This window comes from Natrix helvetica, assembly GCF_964273705.1.
Source record: "Natrix helvetica genome assembly, chromosome: 2".
NCBI classification, from domain to species: Eukaryota; Metazoa; Chordata; class Lepidosauria; order Squamata; family Natricidae; genus Natrix; species Natrix helvetica.
Genome location: NC_138552.1, coordinates 255078020 through 255095783, shown reverse-complemented (window position 1 = coordinate 255095783; position 17764 = coordinate 255078020). Strand labels below are relative to the sequence as shown.

General features: G+C 37.5%; 1 protein-coding gene across 1 annotated transcript in view; it reads right to left on the bottom strand.

The window, feature by feature from the left end:
* Nucleotides 1–17764, bottom strand: part of DHX57 (DExH-box helicase 57) — a 37707-nt gene that overhangs the window by 18000 nt on the left and 1943 nt on the right. Inside the window, exons 2-13 of the mRNA XM_081945297.1 lie at nucleotides 14317–14589; nucleotides 13580–13726; nucleotides 13040–13204; nucleotides 11662–12446; nucleotides 9159–9337; nucleotides 8652–8773; nucleotides 7127–7322; nucleotides 5809–5933; nucleotides 3994–4127; nucleotides 3239–3293; nucleotides 2272–2465; nucleotides 1216–1332 (exon numbers count right to left, since the gene is read on the bottom strand). Coding sequence (XP_081801423.1) covers nucleotides 1216–1332; nucleotides 2272–2465; nucleotides 3239–3293; nucleotides 3994–4127; nucleotides 5809–5933; nucleotides 7127–7322; nucleotides 8652–8773; nucleotides 9159–9337; nucleotides 11662–12446; nucleotides 13040–13204; nucleotides 13580–13726; nucleotides 14317–14582 — 2485 coding nt within the window. The 5' untranslated portion in view covers nucleotides 14583–14589. The remainder of the gene's footprint in view (nucleotides 1–1215; nucleotides 1333–2271; nucleotides 2466–3238; nucleotides 3294–3993; nucleotides 4128–5808; nucleotides 5934–7126; nucleotides 7323–8651; nucleotides 8774–9158; nucleotides 9338–11661; nucleotides 12447–13039; nucleotides 13205–13579; nucleotides 13727–14316; nucleotides 14590–17764) is intronic.

Below are 17764 nucleotides of genomic sequence, written 5' to 3'. Positions count from 1 at the left end.
CACCACATTTTACAAGTTGGCCACACCCACCCAGTCACATGGCTGGCAAGCCACTCCCACAAAACAGGCTACACCTACAGAAGAGGTTCTAAACATTTTGAAACCCACCACTGCCAGGGACATTCTATTATATTGTTTATAGATATATTAAAAACCAATTGTAGGTGGTGATAAATAAATAGCTAAACATGCAAGGCTGACTCTGAAAAAGCAGTTAGCATGATCTGGATCTGAAGAGAACATTTAAGGCCTCAATTTATTATAATGGAATCCAGTTCCATTGGGTCTTTACATCTAAACACCTCTTTTGTATTCTTTGTGTTATTTGCATGAGAGTTTGTAACTTAGTAAGTTTAAAGATTTATGGTCTAGTGTGTTAGAGGGAAGGTACACACTAATATTCCTTTTTCAGAGCATTTATTTTTATACTTGGATGATGCTAGTTATTCATGCCTTGCACTGTCATGGCCTCCAAGCTACTCTAATAAGTACCCCTCCTCACTTAGTGCTTGAATCATCCTATAAAAGTAGCCCCTGATTTATGACCGCAATTGGTACCAGAACTTCTTTCATAAAGTGAATGTTAAGTGAGTTGTGTTCAATTTTACAATCTTTTTTTTGCCACAGTTGTTAAGTGGGAGTTAAGTAGTTAAGTTTAACCATATAGTCATTAAATGAATCCAGCTTCCCCCATTGACTTTGCTTGTTGGTAGCCCCTTGGGAAGGTCACAATGATGATTACATGACCCCAGGGTACTGCAACTTTTATAGTTACATTTTTTGCCAAGTGCCTGAATTTTGTTCATGTGACTTACTTAAATTCAGACAACCCCTCAGCTAATGTGTTAGTTTATTTGAAATATATGGTGCTTTTACAAGTACTGTCTTTCACTCCCTTATTTTCTTGTGTACAACCTTTAATAATTCATTTAAAACAAACCACAATTATTTAAAAATCTTATTAGTCCTTTTGAAGAAGGAACCTGGTAAACATAAAAATAATTAAGCTGTATATGAAAAAGTAGGGGAAGAGGAGGGAATAAGTAAAAATAGCCGTTTCTTTACATTGTTGTCTGGATGCAATGCCTGTTTAAAAATGTAATTCCTCATCACAATAGTAAGAATGTCCTATTTCTATGAAATTGTACATATTTGAACTATTCAGTTTAATCAATTTGTAAAACAGATCACCGTTTTAAACTGTTTTTAAGTTACCTGGTGGATATGAATGTTTGCCACTGACAATCCATTCTAATAAGGCTTCAATTAATTCAAGATTTATTTTGTCTAAATCCATGTTTGCCATGGTTTGTAATACTTGTTTGCTAACACCTACCAAAAAAGAAAAAAGAAATATGCATAAGCAGAGAAAGAAATAATCTCAGCAGTAAAATGTAGTAAATTTAATTAGTAAAAATGCAAAACGCCAAGACATATCAAAATTCCTATGTAGCAAAACTTTATCTGACACTTTTAAAATGTTACATATATTTTCAACCTTTCAAATATAAAATTTGATTCTTCAGACATATAAATCCAATAAATCCAATCCAATCCAATCCAGACCCTTTGCATTGTCCTAAAATCTCACACAACAGACATTTCAATTAGAGGATTAGATTATTAAAATAAATAAAATCCTGAATTTCCACTTGGACATACAATAGCATTATTACTAATATTATTAGTAATAATTAGTAAGTATTAATAGTAATAATAATTAGTAGTAATATTACTATTGACCTGAATCACCCTGTTGAGCTACATATACAGAGTTCTACTATCCCTTATAGCAGACTGCTTGTTCACTCACCTATTTATCCCTAGTATACATTTCATTCAGTACCATGTCCTCTCTATCCAATGTGCGAGCATGAATTTACTGAATTTAAAAGTTTGAATTTTGCTTCCTGCCCAGAAAGTATTGAAAAATAAATTAAGATGGACACATTTCCCAGTTGCTCACCACCAATCATTCATATTCCAAGGGAAATAATTTTAACTATTATTCAGTATTCTTACTTGCATAGCTGAAATCACATGTCAATTCTTATTTTATGAAAGATAATGGCCAGGATTTGGAATCTCTCTGTTGAAAATTCTAAAAAGAACTGAAAAATTTGGCACAAATAAGACCTAGTACAGATAGGTACGCAAGAGGCTTTAGTCTTACAATTTTTGAATACAACTTTCAGGTAATAAACAAAATATTCTTCAAATACAAAGACTGCCTGGAAACCAATGGGTATACCATGTTCATCAGAGGGATACCTTTGTAACGTATCAGCAATTGTTGGAAAGTCAGTGTTTGATCTGGGACTGAATCCTGCACTGTAATTTTCACCAATCCAGTGTGCTTTAGAGTCTCTTCCACTTCTTCTGCAGCAGTCCGTGCGTGCCTTCCTGTCTTGTGTGCAGTTGGTTTTACTCTGCGCATATATGGACTGCCATGCTCCAAAACATACCTGAATGCATGCCGAGAGAGGTCACGGGGAAAAAAGCAAGCAGTTATCCTTGCTTTTCAAATAGCAAACAGTTTTCCCAGAAGCTTATACTTTATGAATGGTGCTGTGTAATGGGTGTGGCTGTGGCCGGGCATGGCCATGGTGGGCTTGACACGCAACTTGTGTTGGGGGCACCTGTGGTGGCCAAGTGCTAAGGCAGGACTTCCCTGAGGCTCTCAGTCACTCTCATTATAATCTTCCTTCTTTCCTTTTTCCTTCCCTATTCCTTCTCCTTTCTCCTTTCCTTATTTTTCCTTCCTTGCTCTCTTCCCATCTTTTTCTTTTTCCTCTTTCCCTTTCTCCTTTCCTGTCCCTTTTTGCGTACTCAAATGCAAAAGGGAAACATTTATCCTTTTGTTTTGTTTTTAGTTTGTTTTGATAGCCCTCTGCCAGTGAAAACGGAGCCTATGCTGTTTTTGGTCTAGATGGTCTGCTGCAGCCCTCTGCCAGCAAAACAGAGCTCGGGGGGGGGGGGGGGCACATGTATCCTGCCCGAGCTTCATTTTCGCTGGCAGAGGGCTGCAGGAGGCTATCATGGCTGAAAACGTGGCCGGGGGCGTGTCTAATTTAAAATCCTATTTGATACAGTGCAGTAGTGTTGTCTACATTAGCTGAGGTTTAACTGTGTTATTCTGCAAGGTTGCTCCAACAACAGTCTGAATTTTCAATCTGAAAAGAAACTTATATTACGTAAAAGGATTGCTGGTGCTAGACTTGTTTTGGAGACTTCTTACCCAGTCATTGCGATTGCATCTTCTAGAAAAAACTGTTCTACAGGGAACGTGCTTCCTAGAGATGTAAACAATGATAAATAGATAGGAAAATAGTTTTAGTGAAATAAACCCAAAATATGTGCAAAACAGAGCAAAGAATTGGAAGCTTTATTCCAACAAATTTGGAGCACTGTTGTATAGCTATAGCTTGAATTTTACTGCAAAATGGGCATCAAACAAAAATCTTTTTTTTAATAAAGTATTATTTTAATCCATTTAAGGAATAAACCGCTACATAAAAAAAGAAAAAAATGAAAAAGGACGTGGTTGGAAAATAAAATATCAGCAAATAAACAGAGAGTCTACAATTGTCATAACATTTCATATAATTGTTACATTGAATATTATGAAAAATAATAAACTAGATATATATTTTAAAATAATTTAAAAACACTACAAAACTCTAAAAAAATGCACATTATTTTGTATTTAAAAATAGAAAGGTAAATAGAAGAAATTGGTAAAACAAATATTAAGTTCTAGATTGCTTTTTTTGCACTTGAAAGGTAATTACATTGAATTATTGAATAAATATTAAAATTGCTTTTTACTATGGTTACTATGCCTTTCAAATTATTAAAATTAGTATAGTTTCCTCAGCTCAAATATTTTATTATCAATACAATATGACGCAAATATATAGAAACTTATAATACTGTAAAATCAACAGAAGGCAAAATAGTGAAGGAATTAATAGTAAAAGAAGCTTTTTTCACCTGGTATTTTGATAATAGGGCAGGAATTAAAATACTGAGAAAAGATGTCTGTATTCAGAGTAGCACTCATTAGTACAACACGCAGCTCTGGTCTTTGTAACAATAAGCCCTTCATAATCAATAACAAGAAGTCACTGGAAAAAAACAAGGAAAAATTATTCCAACATTTGCATGTTTTTGCCTCCTCTTTCAATATTAAAAGAGATTCTTGGGTGTCCACTCCCTATTTAGTTCTTAATGTTCGAGGTCCAAAGCTGTAAATATATTGCATATTATGGCATAAACTGAAAAACGAAGAACATACCTCCTCTGTTATTCTGGAAGGAGAGCACAATAATTTGTCCTCATCAATGAAATACAAATTTTAAGTGTATGAAAAGCAAAAATTTTGGGGAAAGTAACTTCTTAGATAGCAGTCAATTAAGAGCATAGGACAGTGATGGCTAAATGTTTTCCCATCGCGTGACAAAAGGGGGGGAGCACATGGGGGTCGTGCATGGGCGTGCCCACACTCATAATGCTATGTGTGCGACCCCATGTGCATGCGTGCGTGACCCCCGCTCTCCCCCCCTTTTGGTACATGATGGACCCGGGTTTTGCCCTCCCCAGACTCCAGAGGCTTTCTAGGAGCATGGGGAGGGCAAAAAGAGCCTCCCCTGCCTTCCCGGAGGTCCTCCGTAGCACAAAAAACGGCCCTACTGGCAAACCGGAAGTCCAGGAATGGACTTCCAGTTTGCCCATAGGGTCGTTTTTCGCCCTCCGGAGCCTTTAGGAGGCTTCTCTGAAGCCTCTGGAGTGTGAAAACGGCCCAACGCGCAAACCAGAAGTCTGTTCCTGAACTTCCGGTTTGCGCATTGGGTTATTTTTCACCCAAAAGAAGGCCGAAGTCAGCTGGCCAGCACGCACATGCGCGCTGGAGCTGACAGGGCAATGCCTCATATGCCCTAACAAATGGCTCCACATGCCACCTGTGGCACATGTGCCATAGGTTAGCCATCACGGGCATAGGAGAAAGACAGTGGGCCAAGATTTTTTTCAAAGAATATCCTCACATCTTTGAACCGAATGTTAATAATTCCAATCTAGAGGTTGATTAGCATAATGTAGTAATCCAGGATTCATAAGTAATACCTTAGTGTATACTGTAACAGTTAGCTCGTGTGATCTCAAAGCTAAAAGATCATGGCACAAAACCCAAATTTTGCCATACATTCACCTTTCTCAGTTTTCTATTCAGCTGAAAGACTGGATAGTAGTTTATTTTATTCATTTTCTCCAGTGCCTGGTATATGATTATATAAATGCTGGGAATCGTGATTTGAACACTGATTGTTAAAGAAGCTAGGAATACTCCTTAGATTGTTTTGCTGACTTGGTAGCTTAAAACAGAATATGCATGAGGTATTCTGTTGAAATGAAATGAGGGGCAAACAAATCTAATAAATAAATAAATTCTTCCTTCTGCATACCACAACGACAAGGGGAAAGGAAATGAATTTACAAACTTTGGACTTCTGGGACTGAAGATGACTTCACTTTTAACAGAGCTAACAACCACAGCAAAAGTGGAACTGGTGAATGAATCAGTTCCCCAAATCCCCAAATCTATTGTTCCAGGAATTCAGTTGCTTCCAGTTTGAAGAAAAATGTGGGTCCACCTCTAGATTGGCCAGATTAGCGGAGCAAAAATGGAATGTTAAAATAAAAAATGGAATGGTAATTCAACAGAAGCATTTGCAGATAAATAGAATAAATGTAGAGAAAGGTTATAAAATACAATAATGAAAAAGTCCCTGCTTTTAAAGGTTTGATTACCTTTCTTCTGTTCTCTCATGTATTTCATCAATAATAATGTGAGTTATTCCTTGTAAATTTTTATCTCCTTCTAGTCTTCTCAGAAGCACTCCAGTAGTACAGTACAATAGCCGTGTAGAAGACGACTTACATAAAAAAGATAAAATATTAAAATGGCCAAGAAAATCATTGTTCTGTCAGATTATTTTGTTTTCCATGGATCATAAAATGGCAGTCTGTTTATAATTATAGAGTTGGCATGTATCTTGGAGATCATCTACTCCAACCCCCTGCTCAATTCAAGAACCATCTAGTTATCAGTTTTGTTTGATGACCTCGAGCAAAGGAGAACTCACCACTTTGTGTGGCAGCATGTCCTTTGACTGACATCTTGGACAGTCAGGAAGGTTCTCCTTCCTTCCTGTTTAACCCAATGGCTCTGACTCTGCCCCCTGCGGCGATGGAAAATTAGTTTATTCTCTTCTGTCAAACATCCCTTCAAATGTTTAACAGCTGCTATTATATCTCCTCCTCAGTTGTCTTTTCAAGAAGCTAACTCATAAAGCTTGGTTTCCAGACCCTTCGCCATCTTTATAGCTCTGCATGAATTTGCTCAATTTTATCATGCCCCTTTTGAACTGTGATACCTATAAACCAAATGATGGACCAGAACACAGTTGAGTGGAACCTATACTTCCCAGGATTTGGGCTCATTAAACACTCTAATATAGCATTTACCTTTTCAGCAGCGATTCCACAATGCTGGCTCATGTTTATCTTATAGTAAAAATGAATCCTCAGATCCAACCAGGTTTCCCTATGCTATACTTGTGTTTTACATTTTTTCCTATTCAGATGTGGAATTTTATACTTCACCCTATTAAAGTCTATCCTATTTATTTCAAAAAACTACAAACTTGTTCATGACTAATGAAGCAAAATATCTTTCAGTATTGTAAATTGGACTCTGGCTGGTGAATGATAGTGAATGCAAAAGTCTAATATAATTATAACTAAGCAACCTGGAACACTTCCTTACTTAAACAGAGAAAAAGGAATGTCCATACATGGACAAAAAGGCAGTGGAACTTAATTTAATAATTTAATTTAATTTATATAGTTGCCTATAATCCTGGGAGTTGCACAACAAAATATATTATAACTCACTGGCCAAAATATATTCAAATGACTGGTATCATTCTTAGATCCAATAAGGAATACATAGGGGAGAGTAAAACAGTAAACTTATGTACATTTTCTCTCACTTATTAAAAAGAGTTATATTAAAACACATTACTAGAATTACCACTTCAACAAATGTAAAATGAAAAAAACAAACCCTGACGCTTTCTAGCCGGATTTGGTATCCAACAGTAATTCCAACTCTTTCTGTTCGTTCCTTGGCTACACGTTCAGCAACAGAAATGGCAGCAATCCTACGAGGTTGGGTGCAAATGATGTTGGCTACTTTATTAGAAGGGCCTTCAAGGGAGGAATCCAAGATAAACTGAGGTACCTGAGTGGTTTTTCCACATCTGCAAGGAAAAAAATCACGTATCCCTCAAACAGCACATAACAAATCATTGAGTTCTAAGCTGCACTTTATGGATAATATATTTTAAAGAATATTCTACTTCTCAAGACTGAGCACAAATCAATGAAATATAAAAGTATCAAAAGGATAAAATAAATAGGGTTTTTTTGCCTCAAATCTTTCCTTTATATACATACTCATTGAAATAAAAATACATTTATTTATTTTTTCTCTTTGCTAATACTGATTCAGAAATTTGAAAAAAGAAGACTGAATTCAAGCCTCATGAAAGATTTTCTGCTGAGGACTGCAACTTGAACTGTACAAAACAGATGGGACTATTACAAATTCTACAATTTGAGGCCAAAAATATATGCAGAAATTTCTCTTGCATTGCCAAAATGGAACCTTCTTTTTGGAGATCACATTTTGCCATGCTTCTACAAAGCAGATAAACAACAAGGGGCTTCCTATTGGAAAAGTATGAGGTTCCTTTATACCAGGGGTCCCCAACCTAGTGGGCCACAGCCCACTACTAGCCCATGAGCTGTTCAGAACCTGGCCACAGAAGTAGCAACCGAGCATGCATACATCCCCACTTGCACAAGCAGCAGTGGGCATGCATGCCTCCTGCTCACGCAAAATGGAGCTGCACATGCATGCTTGCTGGCTGCTTGTGCACAAACACCACCCCTGCTAGTCTGTAAAGGCGAAAAGATTGGGGAACTCTGCTTCACACAATTCTGACATAGATGCTACAGAACATTGAATCAGACTTTTTAATTTTAGGATGTTCTAAAAAAAGATAGAATTTTATATTTAATTGTATTTATAATCGACATTTTAAACTGTAATGACTACTAAAGTTATATTATATTTTGAATTATTAGCAGAAATACGTAGAGAATGTATGATTACTCTTTCATTTAATTCTACAATAGTTTCATTGCTGGCAGTTTACAACCTAACAAATAGATAGATCTCATTTTCTTTTTTTTTTCTTTTTTAGCCTGATCTGTTTATCTATCAAGTCTTAACAAGAAATGGTAAATTATAAACATAAAGAGACACTGGTCTGGATTTTTTCTTTCTTCACATTTATTTTTCAACTAAACTAAACTGGGGAAGATGGAGAACTGACCAGTCCAAGTGAGAATCTTAATCTAAGAAAAACAGCAAAAGTATCCCTCCTTTCTTGTGAATATTATTTTGGGCTTCTCTCCCTCTTATTTATAATGAATTATAAAAAAGGAGTACTGGCCTATTGAGGCATCAGACATGAAGTGCAATGTAGCTTCTATTCAAGTTTGGGCATAGATTATACACTTACCCAGTCATACCACTTACAACTAGGACCTGATATTTGCTCAGCAAACTGAGAATGTCTTTTTTCTTTTCCCATGCTGGGAGTTTTTGTCGTTCTTGTAACATGGTTTGGTACTGCCTAGAAGACTGACAAAAACATGCACAAGGTTACCAGCAACCGTAATTAGCCTCCAATATGCGAGTAACAATATATTTACTGTTCACTAAAGCAGGCAATCAACATAAATAAAAATATGTGAAGCATTTTATGAACAAAATCACGATTTTTAAGGAGCTCAAGAAAGTAGAACAAATTCTAATTGGGATCCAACTGTTAATTACCACAAATCTGGACTGCAACTTTTAATCAGTTATTAAAGTAATTTTGGCCAAGAATGGATTTTTAAAATGACAACCGAGGGTTATTACATGAATATAAATGTGCCTGACATGTAAAAAAAAAAAGTTACAATATACCAAACTATTTTCCAACATATATTCATAGTTAAAACAATTTAAAAACTAACGATACCTTTTTTATGCGGAATTGTTTGCAAATGTTAAGATTTTCTTTGGTAATAGATTGTGATGGAGTGCTGCTTTTCAATAAAAGTTTCGTTTTGAAATTCACGTAACTCTCTTTCTCTATATGAACTGTTTGTAGGCCCCCTTGGTCATTCTCATCCTCCTCAGCTTTCACCTCTGTTGGTGCTTTAAAAAAAATCTTAACAATTAGCAGGTGCTTTCTTCAATACTGGTTTAACTTAGGGTGGAAGGGGAAGGTATGAATATCGTTGACACAGGGATCAGTACACCAGTAGCTAGTTTATTTATTTGACAGATTTCTGCTCAGGAATCCTGCCCACCATATCTTGAATTCAGTGACGTGCGGTGAGGTTTATGGCTGGTGAGGCTGGTGACGTCATCAAACCGTGTGGTTGCTCTGATCGCATGGCGCAGCCCCACCGGAGAAGTTTCTCTTCTCAGAAATGTCAAAAAGGGACAGGCAGGCTACCACAGCTCCACTGAGAAGACATTTCTGAGAAGAGAAACTTCTTTCTCCTCTTTACCACCACCACCCACTCCCTTCTAGTACTGATGATGTTACCTAGGCATTTTTTGCATCGGGCGAGCCCGGGATCCTTGCAAAGGGAATAGGACCACGTGTGCAGGAGGCTCCTCAGCGCCAGCCTCAGATCAGCGTGAGCCGCGGTCCACTTCCCCTGCACACATGGTCCCATTCCCCTCCTTCCTGAGCCAACATGAAGGGGACCGCGGCTGCGCTGATCTGAGGCTGGCGCTGAGGAGCCTCCTGCACACGTGGTTCCATTCCCCTTGCAAGGATCCCGGGCTCGCCCGATGCAAAAAATGGCAAGATCGGCACACTTGGGGCTGCTGCTGCGATGTCCAGGGAGGCTAAACCAAGCCGCGCGCCTCTCCCAACCACTTTCACGGCTTCCCTGAGTAATTTTTATTTTATTTTCATGATGAGAGCAGTGAGGCTCTGCCTCCCCTGCCTGCACGTCACTGCTTGAATTCAGGCTTCCACTGATGGTCATCCTTGATACAGATGGGAGAAATGTATCACACACTAAATAAATTCCGATTAGGAGTTCCTTTAAATTATATAGCCATGGATTGGGCACTCTAGAGGTAAGTATAAGATCTGACTGCAGTTAAAAGATAATCAGGCCTGCTCTATCAAGCTTAGTGATTGAAAACTGCCATTGCTTCTCTAGATCTTAAAAAAACATTTTTCCTAGTTCTGCCTAGTGATGCTAGGAAATGAATATAGGAGCTTGTACAATCAAAATGGATTTTATCTTGCGTTTTACAAGACTTTCTCTACCAAATACCTTTCAGTTTCCTCACAATCAGAAATTATATTCACCCATTTTAGCATTTCAATCATCCTAGTATTGATTTCTCTCTCAAAAGAGGCTTATACAGATTAAAACAAGACTATAATATGGATTATAGATGCTGGCTAACGATGATGGAACGTGAAGTTCTATTCATTAGGAGAATATCATACTGTATTTGTTACTGAAATTAGATGTATCATGCTTTTCTTAAATAAAGTCAGGCAAAAGTTATTGTTCTTGAATAGATATTATCATTCTCGCATCCATAGTATCCCAATGCTCACTTTGCAATGAAAACAAGTTTTTTAAAATCAATTTTCTTTTCGGGTTTATAATGGTGATTTTATTAGATACAATTTTCTTATGTTTTGTTCAAGATACCTGTTGTAGGGCAGGGCTTACCAACCCCCAGTTCAACCTGTTTGGACCCATCATGCACAAATGGCAAGTGTGCAAGCTCACAAAGCTGAATTTGTGCAAACGGTGCACATACGTGCATGAAATCATCCCTTCTCCCACCACCACTGCCACTGATCCTCAGAGCCGGAAAGATTGGAGACTGCTGTTGTAGGGTACTTGAAGGTATCAATTAAAGGGTATTAGTACACTTTCCATAAATACTGTAAATGAGATTTGGATTAATGAACAACAAATGCTAAAATGCTAATCCAAATAAAATGATCAATGAAGGATTATATTAAAGGTTCATTCTCCAATGCAAGTTTTAATGGGAAAAATCTGCCCTCTTGGGTTGATCTCTTTCAATTCTATAGTCTCCAAACTGGGAACTCAATACATTAGAAAGACTCTGGGTGATACAATATGACTTTAAAATATCGTTATATCTTTTTGTTATTTGGTGTTAATTTATTTGTTGAAGTACAAACTCTGACGTTTCTTACTTACACACAATTCATTCCTTGAAGCACAATTCTCTCTGAAAATTGCCTAGTTCTATATAAGGTTAGCAAATTACTAAAAAAACAAAAAACAAAGATCCAATCAGTTACAAAGTTTCTTCTCAAAACTTATTCATAATAAAAGATTGTTCAAGCCCACCAGAGTAGGAATAATACCTAAATGCTATTATCATATCAATTGGAAGCAAAATGGAGACATCCAACATTGCTTTTCAAGATCCCAATAAAGAGTTATGAAAAATGAACATACCTTCAGAAGTCTGATATGGATTATTAGAGCTACTTGGAAACTTTTGTTTTGGAGGCAATGAAGGAACACTGTATTTGTGGGGTGTCTTATTAAGCAATTTCAGGACTTGAGCTTCATCTCTTAAGCATGTTACAAAATCATATACTACAGGTCTATTAGACTCAGATGAAATTAAGGCCTTTTCATAAAGGAATTCTGCTAAGTGCAATCGACAAGATAAGGGCAGGTTCTCATTAGTAGAATAGAAGGCCACAAGAGGTGGTTGATAAGGGTATTTATTATCTTCTGGAAATCTTACTTCAAGTTCATATACAGGAGCACTAAGTTTAAGATGCGCATCCTCTCGAATGGGGGGAAGTGATTTCTCATTGTGTGAAGTTTCATGCTTGAATTTGCATCTTGTTCCAAATTTGCAATCTCCTCGAAGGTAATATTTACAGATACCCTGGGAATTTGTATTAACTGTGTTACTGGTGATGCTATTTCCTTGTTTTGTCTTGCTGAGAATATTTGTTAGATATGCCAACTCTAATGTAATAATCCAAACTCGATTTTTAATTCGTTCAACAAATTTGTCTCCACAGATTGAACGGAGGGCTAAAGCTTCTTCTTGCCTTTGTTCAAAACAATCTTTAATATTTGCTGGAACAGAAGCGTCTGTGTGCTGCATTCCCTTTCCAAACTTTTCTGTAAAGCACTGCAAAAGTAAATGTTCCAAAGATGCGCCAATGTTACCATTGTAAATTTTCAGTACTGCTTGGCAATGCTCAGAATCAAAGCCATACCTAGGAGGAAGAAAACAGCGGATTCAAGTGCCATCTGGGCAAGAGCAAGTAGTTCTACTACTTCTAAAAATGAATATTTTAGCCTATGAGAAGAAGCTACTCTGGATGGCATAATACACTTTGATTCTGCAAGTAGAAAATACATTGTTATCTGAGTCTGCGGTTGTTTTTAGAATATGAAATTTTGCATTCTGTGAATGATTGGCCTGAATGATTCTGATGGCCTGAATGATTGACGAAGCAGAGTTGAATTACTAAAAATCTCCTAGGGCAGAATAAAAGAGCCAGGAAGGGATTAGCAGTATTTGGGTTGATAGGAAATTCACTTGAATGAAGAACTTGTTTTTTCCCCCCTTGTCCCCCTCCGCCCCAAGAATAACACAAAGAATTGGAATTTCTAGAAAAAAAGCAGTCCGTTGACAGTAATTTGATAATTATAATAACATGAAATGTGTTTTGTTTTAATCAAAGCCAAAATTGTCTTACTAATGAGTTGCTAGATTCTGATACCAGTTATTCTTTCAAGTAACTGCAACTATCCATTTCAACCACGATTCCTAAATTATACAGTGGCTTTGATGTTAAATAATTACCTGGAAAGCTTATGCACAGCAAAAGATGATACTTCTGTCTCTAGCACATGGTTCACTATTGCTTGAGAAGCAGCTTTTGAATCAGTTTTAGAGAATGCATCGTCATCTGACCAGGATTGCTCATCATCTGACTCACTGCAATCATCTGTGCCTGACATTTCTGTCCTAAAAGCATAAAATATTTATAGGATTAAAACCAATAAATTAATTTGGAGGATTAGGATTATACAAAGGGATTTTATATTCTTCTCTCTCAGTCTGGAAGTGGTTTTTATTAATTGTTCAAAGGTAGAAATTAACTGTCTTCGTTACGTAAAACATGCAGCTACTTTCAGTTAAATAAACACATTGCTTCCTCTTCTAGAATGGGTACAAAATCTTGTTTGCTAAATCAATTAACAATCTAGATATGCTAATTTTATACCATAATTATGCACTGTGAAAGGCCTATTCAGTTATAAAAATGAAAGGGGTTCATATACAATTTGGTGGCATGTCATATTTAAAGAATAAGTACGTTGTGTTTTTTTAAAAACTCACTTCGAACCAGAAGCCAGTTCCTGCTCCTGGAGCTCACAAAGAAGTTTTTTTACTCTTTTCTGATTTTCTGAAGTCATATGAAGAGTCTGCTGATGTGTTTTGATCTTGGATGCAGGCTTGGTTTGTCCATTTCCTCTATTACCAGAACTTGATGTACAAAAATAATTAGTATTATTTACAAATACAGTCAAGTAGTGTAAAATGCATATCAAAATACATAAAATTCATTAGTTAAAATTATGTTTAAAATGACCATTGTATGAGATCAGTTCCATCTTCTGCTGTTAGCAAATGCTCAGAAAGGGTGGAGAACATAAGAAAGATTGCAAAGATCTCTTGCCAAAGCAACGAAGAAGAAAAACATATAGAAGTAGTTCTTGACTTACATGGTCCCAATTTTGGTTATAAATTGTTGAGGTTAAACAAAGTGCCCACATGTAATAATCTAGCTCAACACCTTTATCCCCACCCTCCCAGGTACAGTCCCCAAGAGACTGTGTTGGTCATTAAGCAGACAGAGCAAAAGAGCTGCCTGTTGAAAAAGGCAAGCACCTCTTCCCCAGGCACAGAAATTTATGTGCTGGACCCGAGAAATAAAAGTTTGGATCCCATTATCTCATAAACCCAAAATGAAGCTCGGATCTCCTTAATTTCTCTGGCCTCCAGTTAAATACTCATTCCTAATTCTATGATACTACATTCAGTTCATATCCCAAATAATAACTCATTTTGCTAACCTGCATGTATCTTCTGTTTTACCGAAAACGCAGAAATCATCCTCCCACGTTTCATCCAATCCTTTTTTGTGGCCACTGCCTTTTGTTTCACCGAAAACGTAGAAATCATCCTCCCAAACTTCATCCAATCCTTTTTTGCGGCCACTGCCTTGATGTTTGCTGCCACTGCCTTGATGTTTGCTGCCACTGCCTTGATGTTTGCTGCCAGTGCCTCCTCCTTTTCCTCCTCTACTTTTGGGTTGCCCTCTTCTCTTTGCTGAACTCATTTTTTAGCTAAATGGGGGAGTGGGGGAGAAACCATGAAACAAAATGCTCAAGAGTGAAGTATAGTGCTAGGTGTCAACTCTCCATGTTGACATTCCATGCATTATAGGAGCTGGTTTGAGATGGGTGTATCTATTGGGTAATGTGATTTATGACACAGGCTGAGGGGAGGAAAGGAACAGGGGCAAAGTTCAGAAGCAGATAAACAAAGCAAAGAAATGGCTGCGAATAAATCTTGCCTAATGAATAATGCCTAACCAAGCTGTTAATAAATCACTGATTTTTGTTAGGAAACTTTACAGCCATTGTTTGCTTTGTGTTAAATGCACAGTAAAGGTACCAGTTGACATCATGCATTGATCAGCTCTCTCCCACAACCCATAACAAACACAGTAGGATTTATTTCCTAGTAAATTTGCTCTGGCCACAGTATTTGTATGTTATCTATAAGAGTATATTTATCAATAAGGATCCACTTGTGACATGGACAACAATTTATCATACTCCATTGGATCAATTTTAAATAAATACAAGTAAATAAATTATATCTGTAGAGGTATATATACAATATAATTTCATTGCATGCTATGAGTTACATTCAGTAATGGTTTAATTATTCTCCAATTACAAACAACAAAGTCACCATAAAAGCAGCAACAGTTTTTTGAGTGTATTATACTTTGCTGATTTTGGTAACTAAATGTTTGGAAACTTTTATATCTGTCTGTTTTTCCTTTTCTATTTCTTTCCTGCCATGGAAGGGCTATTGGATTGCAAATAGGGTTATTTTCTTATTCACATTGCAAGGAACTCTGGGATTGGCGGGGTGAAAAGCAAGATAGAATAGAATAGAATATTTATTTCTAAGCCGCACCCTCTCCCGAAGGACTCGGGGCGGCGTACAATAAAACAAATAAAATACAAAGTACAATACAATACAATACAATACAAATCTGGACAGGACATACATATAACAAGGACGTATATAAGACGTATACAAGGAGGAGGTAGGCTGATAGCTAAAAAACAATTAAACAATTAACAATTAAAACAATTAAAAAGTCACAATATTTAAAAACCCCAATAAATAAATTCAATTGAATTACACTAATAAAAACCTGTCAGGAGCGATATAGTTAGATCATGGTTGAGCCAGGCCAGCTACTTGGAATAGGTGGGTCTTGAGCTTAACTCTGAAGGAACGGAGGTCAGACGTGGTCCTAATATCCGGAGGGAGGTCATTCCACAGGGCTGGGCCCGCCACAGAGAAGGCTCTACTCCTAGGCGCCGCCCCCCGACACTGTCTGGTGGACGGCACCTGGAGGAGTCCCTCTCTGTGCGAGCGAATTGGTTGCAGGGATGTATGGGGCAGAATACGATCCCGCAAGTAACTAGGTCCTGAGCCATGGAGCGCTTTAAAGATAGTTATCAAAACCTTGAAACGCACCCGATAGACCAGAGGAAGCCAGTGCAGCTCGCGCAGGAGAGGTGTCACATGGGAGTACTTAGTACTACCCATAATCACCCGTGCGGCCGCATTCTGGACCAACTGCAGTCTCCGAGTGCATTTCAAGGGAAGCCCCATGTAGAGAGCGTTACAGATAAAAAAGATTTTTTTAAAAACATACATTGTGTACAAGTGTATTATAAATTATAATATAAATTATATACTACATTAAATACATCACCATAATATAAGCTATAATAACCACAATAAATTATGTATTCCCTAACTCAGGGGTGTCAAACTGAAGGCCCGCTGGCCCGGCCCGGAAATATCAAAGGAGCAGCCAGCAGAGTGCTGCTGGAGGCCACAGAGGCTGAAAACGGGTTGCCCAGCAAGCCGCATGGGGCCTCCACACAACCCATTTTTGGCCAGCAGAGTGCTGCAGGAGGCCTGGATTACAATTATGTGGCCTCAAGTAAGTGCCTGATCTGGATAGAAAACAAGCAACATCCTATCTTAATACTACAGTTTAATGCCAGATTTTACATACTGTAGGACTATTTAATCTACAATGAACCATCTATAATTGACAGTCATTTCTATTTACTATCCTGGAAACTCACCTCTGCTGTTAGAGCTTGTATTATCATGTTATTTATGCTATTGTATTTTTATTAGAATAGAATAGAATAACAGAGTTTGAAGGGACTTTGGAGGTCTTCAATCCCGTTTTGGCGGGATACCCTACATCATTTCAGACAAATGGTTATCCAATCTCTTCTTAAAAGCTTCTAGTGTTGGAGAATTTACAACTTCTGGGGGCAAGTTATTCCACTGATTAATTGTTCTGTCAGGAAATTTCTCCTAAGTTCTAGGTTGCTTCTCTACTTGATTAGTTTCCATCTATTGCTTCTTGTCCTGCTCTCAGGTGCTTTGGAGAATATCTTGACTCCCTCTTCTTTGTGCAGCCCCTGAGATATTGGAACACTACTGTCATGTCACCTCTAGTCCTTTTTTTCATTAAACTAGACATAACCAGTTCCTGCAACTGTTCTTCATATGCTTTAGCCTTCAGTCCCCTAATAATCTTTGTTGCTCTTCTCTGATTATTAGCTATTATTATATTTGTTAAATATTATAAATAGTATATATATATTCGTAGATTTTCATGGGTGTAGGTATGCTGGTCTTGTTGTATTCGGGTCTTTTCCCGTGTAAGATTGAGATTGTCTTGGCAACATTTCGGCGAGGTCCCACTCGCCATCTTCAGGCTGGTATTTTCAGCTTCATGCTCGTGCGAGTAAAATAAAAAAATAAAATAAAATAAAATAAAGCACGAAGCCGAAAACACCAGCCTGAAGATGGGAAAAGACTGAATACAATAAGACCAGCATATATATATATATGTTGTATTTGTACTGATAAATAAATAAAGGGAGACTAGTATAGATCTATTTCGAGCTAATTAGCTCTCATCAGCTAGCCATACCCTTACTGGGATTTGAACCTGGGCTGTATTATATCTTAGGCAGGAGTCTTAGCCACTAAGCCACAGGCTCGCCTCCTTATCAGTTGAGCCAGTATATCAGTTGAGCCAATATATATATATATATTTCGGTATATGGGGCTCTGCATGGCTGGAGAGGGGAGTTGCGCAGCGGCTTTTCCGCTCCCTGCTCGCGTAAAGGGCATCTCCGCTGCTGGCGCCGTCCACCGCTTGGTTTTTTTTTTCAAAGC